Source organism: Oncorhynchus gorbuscha, linkage group LG12, assembly GCF_021184085.1.
Source record: "Oncorhynchus gorbuscha isolate QuinsamMale2020 ecotype Even-year linkage group LG12, OgorEven_v1.0, whole genome shotgun sequence".
NCBI lineage: Eukaryota > Metazoa > Chordata > Actinopteri > Salmoniformes > Salmonidae > Oncorhynchus > Oncorhynchus gorbuscha.
The window spans coordinates 37,654,309-37,667,589 of record NC_060184.1 but is presented as its reverse complement, the minus strand read 5'-3'; the positions used below and the strand labels follow the sequence as shown (position 1 = coordinate 37,667,589).

The 13,281-nt window shown below is 41.9% G+C and overlaps 1 protein-coding gene across 1 annotated transcript; it reads right to left on the bottom strand.

Annotated features, from left to right (window-relative positions):
• Nucleotides 1–10,780: 10,780 nt before the first annotated feature.
• LOC123991684 (40S ribosomal protein S29) lies at nucleotides 10,781–13,034 on the bottom strand. Its single transcript, XM_046293333.1, has 3 exons — nucleotides 12,912–13,034; nucleotides 12,394–12,493; nucleotides 10,781–10,876 (listed from the first exon to the last, which is right to left on the bottom strand). The coding sequence occupies exons 1-3, from the start codon at nucleotides 12,971–12,973 to the stop codon at nucleotides 10,868–10,870; spliced, it is 171 nt and encodes a 56-aa protein (XP_046149289.1). The 5' UTR covers nucleotides 12,974–13,034; the 3' UTR covers nucleotides 10,781–10,867.
• Nucleotides 13,035–13,281: the final 247 nt, after the last annotated feature.

The following is a 13,281-nucleotide window of genomic DNA, read 5'->3' as shown; positions in this document are numbered from 1 at the left end:
GGATTCACAACGAGTGTAGCTTTAATTCAATACCCTGTATGTGTATTTTAATGAACTTTTGAGTTTTAACTAATATTAGCATTTAGCGTAGCGCATTTGCATTTCCAGAGCTCTAGATGGGACGCCAGCGTGCCAGGTAGGAGCAAGAGGTTAAACAGCTTGGAAAATTCCGGAAAATTATGTCACGGCTTTAGAAGCTTCTGATAGGCTAATTGACATCATTTGAGTCAATTGGAGGTGTACCTGTGGATGTATTTCAAGGCCTACCTTCAAACGCAGTGCCTCTTTCCTTGACATCATGGGAAAATCAAAAGAAATCAGCCAAGACCTCAGAATCAAAATTGTAGACCTCCACAAGTCTGGTTCATCCTTGGGAGCAATTTCGAAATGTCTGAAGGTACCACGTTCTTCTGTACAAACAATAGTACATAAGTATAAACACCATGGGACCATGCAGCCGTCATACCGCTCAGGAAGGAGACGCGTTCTGTCTCCTAGAGATGAACGTACTTTGGTGAGAAAAGTTGTCGTGGAAATTTCCTGTATTTACCAAATCATGGGAGCAAACCACACACACAAGTCAGAGTTAGTTATCAAAGTCCATCTTTAATTATATGAGCTCTATCACAATCCTGTGACTCTCAGGTAATTCAGTATCTCTCAGTGAATTCTCTGAGAGCCCCCTTACAATGCAACTGAGCTCCTTTAATAGCAAAGAACACACATAGTCAGACAGCATAGACATAATAAATGGTTCAGTTTTGTCTCCTTACTCAAACCCCAGAACCATAAACCACTCCATTTCAACAGGCATATATCAAATTGTCATTTAGATACAACCAACTCTAAATACAACCAATCCTGGACAAGCTCACGGAGACACACTGAACTGGCACACAGACATTGTGGAGTCAAGAGATATGTTTACACATGATGACACTTTGACCTCTCCCCTCTCTGCTGCCCATGCAACTTAGTCTTGACATAGAACAGATAACAGCAACCCCGCCACAGTATTATACAAAAATACCATTCTGATGAGAAGTAACTTACACACATTTGATAAATATAAAACATCTTACATATGTTACCGACAAATTCTGAATCTTCCACGACAAAGTGCAAATCAGTCCCAGAACAACATTAAAGGATTTGTGAAGATGCTGGAGGAAACAGGTACAAAAGTATCTAAATCCACAGTAAAAACGAGTCCTATATTGACATAACCCGAAAAGCCGATCAGCAAGGAAGAATACACTGCTCCAAAACCGCCATAAAAAAAAGAGACTACGGTTTGCAACTGCACATGAGGACAAAGATCGTACTTGTTGGAGAAATGTCCTCTAGTCTGATGAAACAAAAATAGAACTGTTTGGCCATGATGTTTGGAGGAAAAAGGGGGAGGCTTGCAAGCCGAAGAACGCCATCTCAACCATGTAGCACGGGGGTGGCAGCATCATGTTGTCAGGGTGCTTTGCTGCACTTCACAAAATAGATGGCATCACGAGGATGGAAAATGTTGTGGATATATTGAAGCAACATCTCAAGACATCAGTCAGAAAGTTAAAGCTTGTTCGCAAATGGGTCTTCCAAACGGACAATGACCCCAAGCATACTTCCAAAGTTGTGGCAAAATGGCTTAAGGACAACAAAGTCAAGGTATTGAAGTGGCCATCACAAAGCCCTGACCTCAAACCTATAGAATATTTGAGGGCAGAACTGAAAAAGCATGTGCGAGCAAGGAGGCCTACAAACCTGACTCAGTTACACCAGCTCTGTCAGGAGGAATGGGCCAAAATTCAAACTTATTGTGGGAAGCTTGTGGAAGACTCCCCAAAACGTTTGAACCAAGTTAAACAATGTAAAGGCAATGCAACCAAATACTAATTGAGTGCATGTAAACTTCTGACCCACTGGGAATATGATGAAAGAAACAAAAGCTGAAATAAATCATTCTCTCTACTATTCTGACATTTCACATTCTTAAAATAAAGTGGGGATCCTAACTGACCTAAAACAGGGCATTTTTACGAGGATTAAATGTCAGGAATTGTGAAAAACTGAGTTTAAATGTATTTGGCTAAGGTGTATGTAAACTTCCGACTTCAACTCTATATAAAGTCATTTTTATGTTGTAGATGGTCGTCAGTGGTGGAAATCGTACCGTATTGTCATACTTGAGTAAAAGTAAAGATACCTTAATAGAAAATGACTCAAGTACATTTACATTTACATTTACATTTAAGTCATTTAGCAGACGCTCTTATCCAGAGCGACTTACAAATTGGTGCATTCACCTTATGACATCCAGTGGAACAACCACTTTACAATAGTGCATCTAAATATTTTAAGGGGGGGGGGGGGTGAGAAGGATTACTTTATCCTATCCTAGGTATTCCTTAAAGAGGTGGGGTTTCAGGTGTCTCCGGAGACAAAAAAGTAAAAGTGAATGTCACCCAGTAAAATAGTACTTGATTAAAAGTTTTAAAATAATGTGGTTTTGAATATACTTAAGTATCAAAAGTAAAAGTATAAATCATTTCTAATTCCTTATATTAATTAGCAAACCAGACGGCACTATTTTCCTTCTCTTTTTTTTAACGAATAGCCATAGGCTATCTCCAACACTCAGACATAATTTACAAATGAAGCATGTGTGTTTAGTGAGTCCGCCAGATCAGAGCCAGTAGGGATGACCTGGGGATGTTTTCTTGGTAATTGCATAAGTTGGACCATTTTCCTGTACTGTTAAGCAATCCAAATGTAATGAGTACTTTTGGTAGTCAGGGAAAATGTAAGGAGTAAAAATGACATTATTTGCTTTAGGAATGTAGTGAAGTAAAAGTTGTCAAAAATATCAATAGTAAAGTAAAGTACAGATACCCCCAACAAACGACTTAATTAATACTTTTTTTAAAATATTATTTTTACTGAATTGCTTTACACCACTGATGGTCATACCTAGTTATAACCAGTTAATATAACATAATGTGCTTTATTTCTGCAGGGGATCTGTTTATCTGGTCAAAATCACTGATACAGTTCCCCCTTTACCCTCTGGTGGTATGGAGAACTCCAGAAAGACCTAGATTCAAATAAAGGTCTAATCTATCAAATTGCTATAACCAGAATTAGTTGTTTTTGGTTGGGGTCACAATTATGCCAAAGGACTTAATTAAAAATGTTTTAAAGTCTCTACTGATACATAAACAGTGAACAAGTATTTAGATTTATTAAGAATGCGTTAACTTGTTTAAAAAAAAATTGAAGAATTGAAAGAATATGCCTCTGTGGGGTCAAAATGACCCCAGTCTGTGTTATTAGTGTTAACTCGCCTAGTGCTGTGCTCATCCCATCAGCGTTCATTCTGCTCTTTAAAATGGTTATAAATTCCATTGACCTCTCTCTATTGATCTGTCTATCTGTTTATACCCTGCACTAATCAATGGGGACCTGCCTCTTAAGTGATCCATATAATTCTCAATTACTCCCATCACCAACACTGTCCTCAAACACATCCTCCAGTCCTCCCCTCCTTTAAATATGTGGACACTGCATCATTTTAACTGGTATTGGATCCTTCAGCGGGTCAACACAACAAAATCAATAGCCCCAGAGAGAACAGAGGAGAGGAGAGAGGATTTTTCTCGCTCTATCCCAGGCAGAGTTGCAGAGATCTGATACGGAGAGGTGGAGGTGGAAGTGAAGGTGGGTGGGTGGATGCCAGAGGCACAGCAAATTTACTGGAAGCACCACATATCACAGCACAACCACAACAACAAGGTCTCTCTGCTCTGCTGCAACGTGTCTTAATCTCACACCTGTCTGTCGTCGCTGCCGGCGTGAATATCTCTACTTAACCTACTCATTTAACCCCTCGCTGCACTTCCAGCTGCGGAAATTTACAGGGACGGCTAGCGATGTAAAAGAGCTTCAAGTGATTCCAGACGGGTATCAAAATTCATAGGCTATCTCGCTACCGCAATGACCGTCGTTTTTACAAGAGGCCCGTGTCAGCTACCATTTAAATAACAGCTCTGGGAAGGAAGGGATCTCTTTAGTGAGGCAAAGCTATTTCAGAAAGCAGCTCAAGAAGCTCTTGATCCAGGCGTCCTTGAGTTTGGGCTCCCGCTTCGCAAAACATCATCCACCACCAAGCAGCGACAGGTCGCCATGGCGGGTCACCGTGAGTGCGCGCGAGAGGGATGGCATTTCCATGGCGAATGGCGGCTGGCTGATCTGTATTTCAAATACAAAATGTGAGTGATGGTGAGTAACCACGCATGTCACCTAATTATTCAGCTGTGGGTCAAGGGTCAAGCACCACTCTGATTGTCTCCCCTCAATCACTGCTGTAGAGAGAAAGTACTACTCATATCCCTTGACTTTGAATGTCCTTCTATTTTCCATGCAGCATCTATGAGCCAGCCCTAAACTAATTTCCTCCTTTTAAAAATTGAAGGTTGAATTTTGGACCAGAGAAGAACGCCTCGTTATGTCTTTCACTCAGGAATGGTCTCCGGACTCTCAATGGCAGAGAGGTTGTCACTGGAACCAGCCACTTTCTTTATTAACCTTTATTTAACTAGGCAAGTAAGTTTAGAAACAAATTCTTATTTACAATGAGGGCCTACCCAGGCCAAACCCGGACGACGCTGGGCCAATTGTGCGCTGCGCTATGGGACTCCCAATCACGGCCGGTGTGATGCAGCCTGGATTCTAACAAGGTACTGCAGTGACACCTCTTGTACTGAGATGCAGTGTCTTAGACCACTGTGCCACTCGGGAGCCTTTCAGTTCATTCTCTGCCTTGAATTAGAAGTTAGAGCTACAGCCTGTGATTCGTATATTCAACTTTGAAATTAATTAAATGTATATTGATATATTTTGATTCTCGAAGAATATAACTTCATGTTTTTTCAAGTTTAGTTCAACTGTCTTACCCCAATCAGTATTTTTTTTTGTAAACCATATAACGAACACTGTATAGCTTCAAAACATGGTCAAAACTATCATTTGGATCTCATGTATGGTAAATCCTCCATATATGAATTTGAGAGTGGTTACATTTCTCCAGCCTTGTCACTCAGCCGTTAAGCAACAAAAAAGTGTTGGGGCGGCCGTTTGGTTGTCGTTTGAATCCCGGTTAAGCCCTTTAACACGAACTGCTAGCATTGTGACGTGAATGGAGAATGGCACAGACATTACTATAAAATGGAGATGGAGAGATATTAAACACTGTAAATGTGTGGGCAACAGAAACCTTAAATGTTCATGTCTAAACCCATTGGGCACAAACTGGTTGAATCAACGTTGTTTTAACATCCTTTCAATAGAATTCTGTTGAACCTATGTGGAATAGACATTGAATTAACGTCTGTGCCCAGTGGGACGTGTCTCGTTGTAGAATATATTTCCAGTAGTAATTCAGTCATAGCAATTATCATGTGAATCGGTTGTGCACTCAAAGCTGGAAATACTCTGTGAGCATAACACCTTGCGGGCCATCATGAGTCATCAGGAGTCATGGCATTCCAATGAGTCAGGTCATCCCATGTCTGGTAGATGTAAAGCCTCGCTAAAACACAAAAACATAATGGTTATGAACCACAGACGCCCCCACTCCCACCACTACAGTCCCTGGCAATGTTCCCTCAAATGTTTGTTTTTTCGGCACAGGGCAAATTTCAGGTCTGCTGAGCTCAAACTTCTGTGCAACTTCCAGCGAGTGTTTACTGTGAACGCTGAGGCTATACCCACTTTAAGTAACAGTTTTATCAGTGGTCAAGTAGGCTACTGTGGCTATTTGATCATAATGTAGGCCTACCAGAGTGGCCTACCATAAAAAAAAACTATGGAGAAAATGCATCCCATAACATTTTAACATTGAAAGAGCTGTTCTATCATTCAGCCTACAGTAGCAGCCAATGTGTGGTGTTCAATGTAGGTTTACATTCCATGAGACTTTGGGGGGAAAAACATACAGGGCTAGACATTCACTTTTATCCTCTCAGACAGGGAGGTGACTGAAAATGTTGTGTTGTTTGATGCAAGAAACCACAAAATGAAGTGCATTATTATCCCCATACCATTATTACAGAGAATAAGACAAATTACGCCACCCTCTGCCTATTGGCTACTTAGCTTATTCAAGCCTGCCTCAAAATACAACGCTGCCCATTCACATGTAAACCATCTTTAAGACAACAAAAAAGGTCTTTAACTGACTTGCTTTTCAAAGATGTCTAGAAATGTACACATTTTGTGCTCTTTTAGGAAGCAATCTCTCCCCTATCGCTGCCTACAAATGATCTATAACTGGGCTAATAACTCACTAACTAGCAAAGGATGTGAACAAAATGTGCACACGTGGCTACATGCGCTTGTGTTGAGATCAAAGCGAGAGCTGCATCTACTCACAACCACTCATGCTGTAAACACAGTTCAGTTCAAAGTAAATAGCACAGATCCATATATGTTAATGGTCTATTTGCATATAGGCCTTCTGCAGCTCTGATTGGTTATGCCGCACTGGTCTGTGTAGAGTATGGGCTGAGTCGTGTGTGTCAATGCAACAGAATCCGACTCTGATGCGTTCTGCCTACAACAAAATCTCTGATATTTCTTCTGAACGGCAGTCTGGGGGAGATGCGTGGCAGTCTCGGGGCTGAGGGAACATTGGTCCCTGGGAAAGTATTGGTTTAATGTCAAAAGTTACATGTAAACCATCTTCGATCTTTAATGTCACTCTCCGGCTGTCTCAAAGGTTCATAAAGGACGAATGAATGTTCAAATGTCAGCAGAAGTTACATTCAGGTCGAGGCACAGCGATTCAAAAGGCTAACATCAAAAACAATGTCAAGAGCAATTCACAAGAGGAATATAGAATTGCCACTATATGATTATTGGTAGTAGAACCTTCTATTAGGCTATGTAAAAGACAGCTCTGGTAGTAGGCCAGATATGGGATATTCAGGTTACAATACAAATAATCAAAAAGTTAAAAATATCAAAGCCAATCGCCAAGAGGGATTCACTGACACTGAGGTATATAAATGGTTATAGGCTAGTCTAATGTGGAACTAAACATGACATTAAACACTGAGCATGTAGCATATTGATATGCTTCACGTTTCACACACATCATCTGGCCAGTAGCAGTAATAGCTCTAGCTGGATTACAGCTGTGGCCGATCCATTAAGGTATATGGCATGGTTATCCATCCATGGACAGTAACACAGAAATAAACTACAGCGAGAGCTGGCAGAGTACCACATGCTCCCGGGCAGCCTGGGGACGTTGATCAGACTCCGAGGGGAGCATGTGCTGTGACACCATTTCTGTGCATATTGTTAAATATCCCTTCTTGATCTTTTCAATTTAGGAGTAATTCCGCTGTTCGTGAGGGTTTAAGCGTAAGGTTATGTAGCACATTCAGAGAACAAGTCACCCTGTTACACCCTCACTCTCTCTCCCTATTCCTCTGACCAGCTCCCTCCTATAGACACTCTCAATACCAAATGTTTCTCCCCTGACCCCTTTCCTCACTCTGTGAATTGCATCTCAATCTGTCTGTCTCCAAATCAAATTGAAGAATGCATGGCCAGGTTTACAGTTAATATTTGGATAAACGGCAGAGAGTGAATGTCAAAATAATGCCCTACATCTCCACTGTCCTTGCCCTCTCTGCGTGTCTTCTTCTGTCTAGTCTAATCTATTTGTAACCGAAGCTCATACTGCTTTGATTCCACATTCTCTCACACACACCTTCACACATATATGAATGTGCACACACACATCACAGTGGCATCAGATAAGACACGCAGCCTCAGTGATAGATTAATTTCATCATAAATGTCCACCCTTTGACTCGTCCCCTCCTCCTTGTTCGGTGTTGGCTGCCTCCCCCACCCCTCCCCGCAGTCTCACCCCTCTGCGCCACACTTCAAATGGCACGCAGCATTCAATTAGCTATGTCCCCAGCTGACAGCCTTATAAAGGCATCAAGGCTGATTCTTACCAGTCTGCATTTGTATCTCTTCTTAACAGTGGGTAGAGACCCTCTTCCCAGGGAGCTGGGCAGGCCCCCCGTCGACTCGCTCTTTGAACGTTCCAAGCCTCTTCTATTGATTTGTTCGGTTTCAGCTGCGGTGCACCGCTGCCCCCTAAGGTGGAGCACTGTATTGCATGCAGCCTTTGAATGAGAACTCAACTCATTATGGTTGCAGCAAGAGAGGGAGAAGCATACACTGACCTGAAATGTGCAAATTCTGTTAAGAATAAATACAGTGGTCGAGTAAAGCTATGGATGACCTACTGAGTTAGATGTTACATTGGGATGATCAACAAGAACAGCAATACTAGACCCACTCAACTGAGAGCTGTTGAGAGGTATCTTGAGATGGAGTATGACTACACACGGTGAACATGAACACGCTGCATAACCCTATCCAAGACAATGTTTGAATACGACATTGCTTGATTGAGTCTGTGGTGGACTGAAAAATGTGCTTTAGTTTGAGAGATTTCCCTTAGGAACTCTCATTGGGGGACAAAAATGGCTGAAAAGGTTTGATGGAGCCCATCGAGCCACTGGCATACTGTCCTCTATCGCGACTAGACTACAGGCACTCAAAATAGCACTAAATGAAAGACTTCATTTGACAGGCAGAAACAGTAATGCACATATTAATATGTAATAAGAAGCATCATATGCAAGTGAAGTGGCCACTAATAATATAATCTCGACTGTTTTTTGCATTTTTACCCACGAGTCTGTATGCACTTTTAACATCCATAAAATAAACATGTATTTTGGTTAGTTGATGATTTTTAAAGTGAAATTTGTTTTATTCTGATTATACATTTTTGCTTTTTACTAATGTGCACTCTTTTTTTTATCAGTTCTGGCATTGATTCTGATCTTCCCCAAATATTGTGGATGCAGACTGAGTCATGGAGCTTTGGAAAAGCTTGAATGAGAACAACAATCAGTCATTCATTCCCTCACATCCCTACAGAGGCCCCTCAGTGAAAAGTGCCTCTGTTAGCAGCTGAAAACAGGTAAACGCCGTGGAACATTTCCATGCAAATCGGGCCAAGAAACATTCTAAATTAACTTATTTTGCTGTACTCTCTGAGATGGGAGAGATGCAGAGTGCCTGGCAGTCAAAATGCTGCAACAAGAGAGAGAGGGTCCCCAGCGCACCTCCACAACAACCACATCTGTGGGTTTTCACAAAATCAAATAGACTACTTTAGCTAGTGTGCAAGGAGTATAGGCCTACACATGCAAGCAGGCACTTACACACACACACACACTTACGCAAACCTCAGGGACACGCTCACACAAACCCCCCTTGACATATATTTTTATGGTATAAACCAGTATGTAGGCACTCATGCATGTTAATCTGGAACGCGCACCTTCACCCTGGCGTACCTTTATTCCGCTTCCATAAATGGAGAGAAGTTACTAATTACACATACACTCTCTCCCTTTGTACCTCTTTCAGGTAGGATGTAAATCTCATTGTTCTAGTGTCACAGAGAAGAGCAGCTCCTCATCAAACTGTAGACTGAAACCTCACTGCTGCCTCTCGGAAATGGAGAACTTCAATACAGCACTTTTCTAAATGACTGGAGTTCTTTTCATTAAATGCAGGTGAAGGGGTTAACATTTTGACGTGTGATGGGTCATGAAGAATGTGGAATAGTAACTACAGTATAGGCTCGTGTCGATTACCTTTCTGTGCAGCACTTTTTTTGTAGCACTTCTCTGCCATCTGGTGGGCAAAAAGTCACCTTCCTACAAATACAATGCTACTTCAAACCACAGATAACGACAATGGAGTTGAACATAAGCCTCGTCTCATATAATCAAATTGCTTCAGAAGTATATATTTTGTAATGCAGCTGAGCCAGTGTAATAGCGCACAAAAGTATATCAGTGAATGTCAAGTTTACACCCTTTACACAGGTTCTATAGTCTATGCTTCTATCCTGATTTTAGGCTAGTTATTTTGCGAAAATAAAAATTAATGGTTATCACATTCACTATGAATGACATGGGCAATCTGTATTGATAATTCATTGTCTGTATCCATCCCATTGAAATAACTAGCTTATGTCCCAATTTGCTTTCCTGCCAGTGTACCCTTAACCTTTGAAATTAAATTACTGGTATAAGTGTGGAAATTATCTACCCAATGCTTTTCGTTTTATGAGTAGTCAACACCAAAGATAGTGGCTAAATGAAGATTGCTCACTTAGGCTGTTTAACGTTGAAAAAAAGTCTCAGTACCAGTCAACTTAACAGGGTGGGTCTCCAAGGACGAGAGGGTGTGATTTTCCCTGAGTATCATGCAGTCATTTGCTACCTACCAGGATCAGTTGCACTTTCCACGCCAACCAGTAAACATGCATTTCAGTTTTCCAAACCAGAATGAGATGTACGCATTCGTTTTAAACCCGTCAGATGACATAATTAACAAGTGCTGGTACACAAATCTAGAAGTGATTACTTGCAGCAGCCCCTTTTGAGTTTTCAGAAATGTTTCAAAGTACTTTTCACAAAAACATTATGTCAATACCAGCAGCAAGATATCAAAATTAAATTGATAGCAGTTGACAATCTGGTTATAGGCTTAAAAACCTTCAGTATTTAGCTCTCAAAAGAGTAAACACTACATTGTGCAAGGCAACAGTAAAAGTTTCTATAAAGTATGGGAATCAGTTTGCATATCATGCAAAACTTCAACATACGACAAGACCAATATGTAGAACAGAAAACATTTATTTTCATTGCTGGATCATCCCGTTCCCCGTTGGTTTGACCTCCTGGGGAACCTTCAGCATCCAATGCATTTAGTCCAGCTGTGAAAAAGCAATTTCAGGGTTAGATTCATGTAAAGATTTACAACTAATCAACAGAATGGTATTGTAGAATAGCATTAGGAACCTCCATGACCTATTGATTATATTATGAATAAAAGTATCTAGCCAACTAGCTAGTGATGTACAACGCATTTGGAAACTATTCAGACCCCTTAACTTTATCCCCCCAAAAAATACATTAGCCTTACATAAGTATTCAGACCTGACACTCAGTACTTGTAACGGATGTGAAACAGCTAGATGTGAAACAGCTTAGTTAGCCGTGGTACGCGCTAAATGGCATTTCAATCGGCGACGTCACTTGCTCTGAGACCTTGAAGTGGTAGTTCTCTTTTCTCAGGAAGGGCCACGGCTTTTGTGGAGCGATGGGTAACGATGCTTCGTGGGTGACTGTTGTTGATGTGTGCAGAGGGTCCCTGGTTCGCGCCCGGGTATGGGCGAGGGGATGGTCTAAAGTTATACTGTTACACTTAGGGTTGCTGTCCTGTTTGAAGGTGAACCGTCGCCCCCAGGCCGAGGTCCTGGGCGCTCTGGAGCAGGTTCTCTCGCAATCCTGACTGGTCTCCCAGTCCACGGCACTGAAAAACATCCCCACAGCATGATTCTGCCACCACGCTTCACCGTAGCCTGATTTCTTCCAGATGTGACATTTGGCATTCAGGCCAAAGAGTTTAATCTTGATTTCATCAGACCAGATAATCTTGTTCCTCAGTCCTTTGGAAGCATTTTGGTAATCTCCAAGCGGGCTGTCATGTGGCTTCCGTCTGGCCACAGCCCCAAAGGACTGATTTGGCTGCTGCAGAGACGGTTATCCCATCTCCACAAAGGAACGAACTCTGGATTGGGTTCTTGGTCACCTCACTGACCAAGGCCCTTCTCCCCCGATTGCTCAGTTTGGCCGGGCTGCCAGCTCCATGAAGAGACTTGGTGGTTTCAACTCCTGATATTTGAAAATGATGGTGTTCATTGTGTTCACGGGGACTTTCAATGCTGCAGAAATGTTTTGGCACTCTTCCCCGATCTGTGTCTTGTCAATCATGTCTCGGAGCTCTACAGGCAATTTTTTTCACCTTGGGCCTTGGTTATTGCTCTGACATGCTCTGTCAAATGTGGGACCATACAGACAGGTGTGCGCCTTTCCAAATCATGTCCAATCAATTGAACTTACCACAGATGGACTCCAATCATGTTGTAGGAACATTTCTAGGTTGATCAATGGAAACAGGATGCACCAGAGCTCAATTTTGAGTCCAATAGCAAAGGATCTGAATACTTAAGTAAATAATGTATGTTTTTTGCGAATTGTATCAATTTTAGAATAAGGCTGTATTGTAAATGTGGAAAAGGGTCAATAAGAATGCACCTCAACTGCCCTATGTTTGGTAAACCACACATGCATTCAGAAGCAGGAATTCCTTTACCGCTGACGTTACCATATAAAACAATGTCAACAACTAGCCAACAGTGGACACAGAGAGTACAACGCAAATACTCGCCTTGACAAAGCCGATGTCGTTCGCGTACTGCCTGAAGCACTGGCGGCACATGTTGAGCCCGTATTTACGGATCAAACCGTGTCTGTTCGAGCATACCCGGCTGGAAAACAAAGAATGCAAATATTAGACAAGAATGGGGAATGATTTAATAAGTGCCCGCCCGGTAAGTTCAAGCTCATTCAAAGTTATCCAGCCAACGACGTTACATAGCGAGACAAAGTGTGAGCAGCAGATAAACCTGCAACATAAACATTCAGGGGTATATTTATGCCAAAAAAAGACGTTCTCCCTAGCCACGTCACTGTACTTGATTAGAAAGCACTACAAGCTGCAAACAGCCAACGTTAACATGCGCTAAAAATGTGAGGAGCGTTGTTGCACATCAACCGCCATATTAGCTCGAGCGAAGCCCTCATGTGGTTCAAAATGTACACCAAGAATTTGGGTCCGTGAAAATCTGACGGACTCTAAAATTAACTCCAAAGAAAATACTAAACGACATATTGAAAATGACTGACCAGGATCGGGATCCCTGACCGAATTTTCTAGGATGACTCCAATAGAGCTGCTGATGACCCATCTTGTCTCGTTTGCTCGGATGTTAGAAAGGAAGGAATACGTGTGCGCATGCGCAATAAAAATATTCTGCCGGGCGTCTTCCGCCCACAATGCATAGCGGGAAACATCGCATTGCATGCATTCTTGTAGTACACCTCTAGATGGCGCCAACAACCTACAGCAGCGTCAACAACCAATCTGGAGCCTGGTGCTGCAATTGTGGACTTGAATAGAAGCTGAATTTATTACATTTAGGTTGGCCACACCGCTCGCGTCGCGTGCATTGCAAAATAAATGTAGAAATTCAATTGTTCCGTGTTACACGGAACT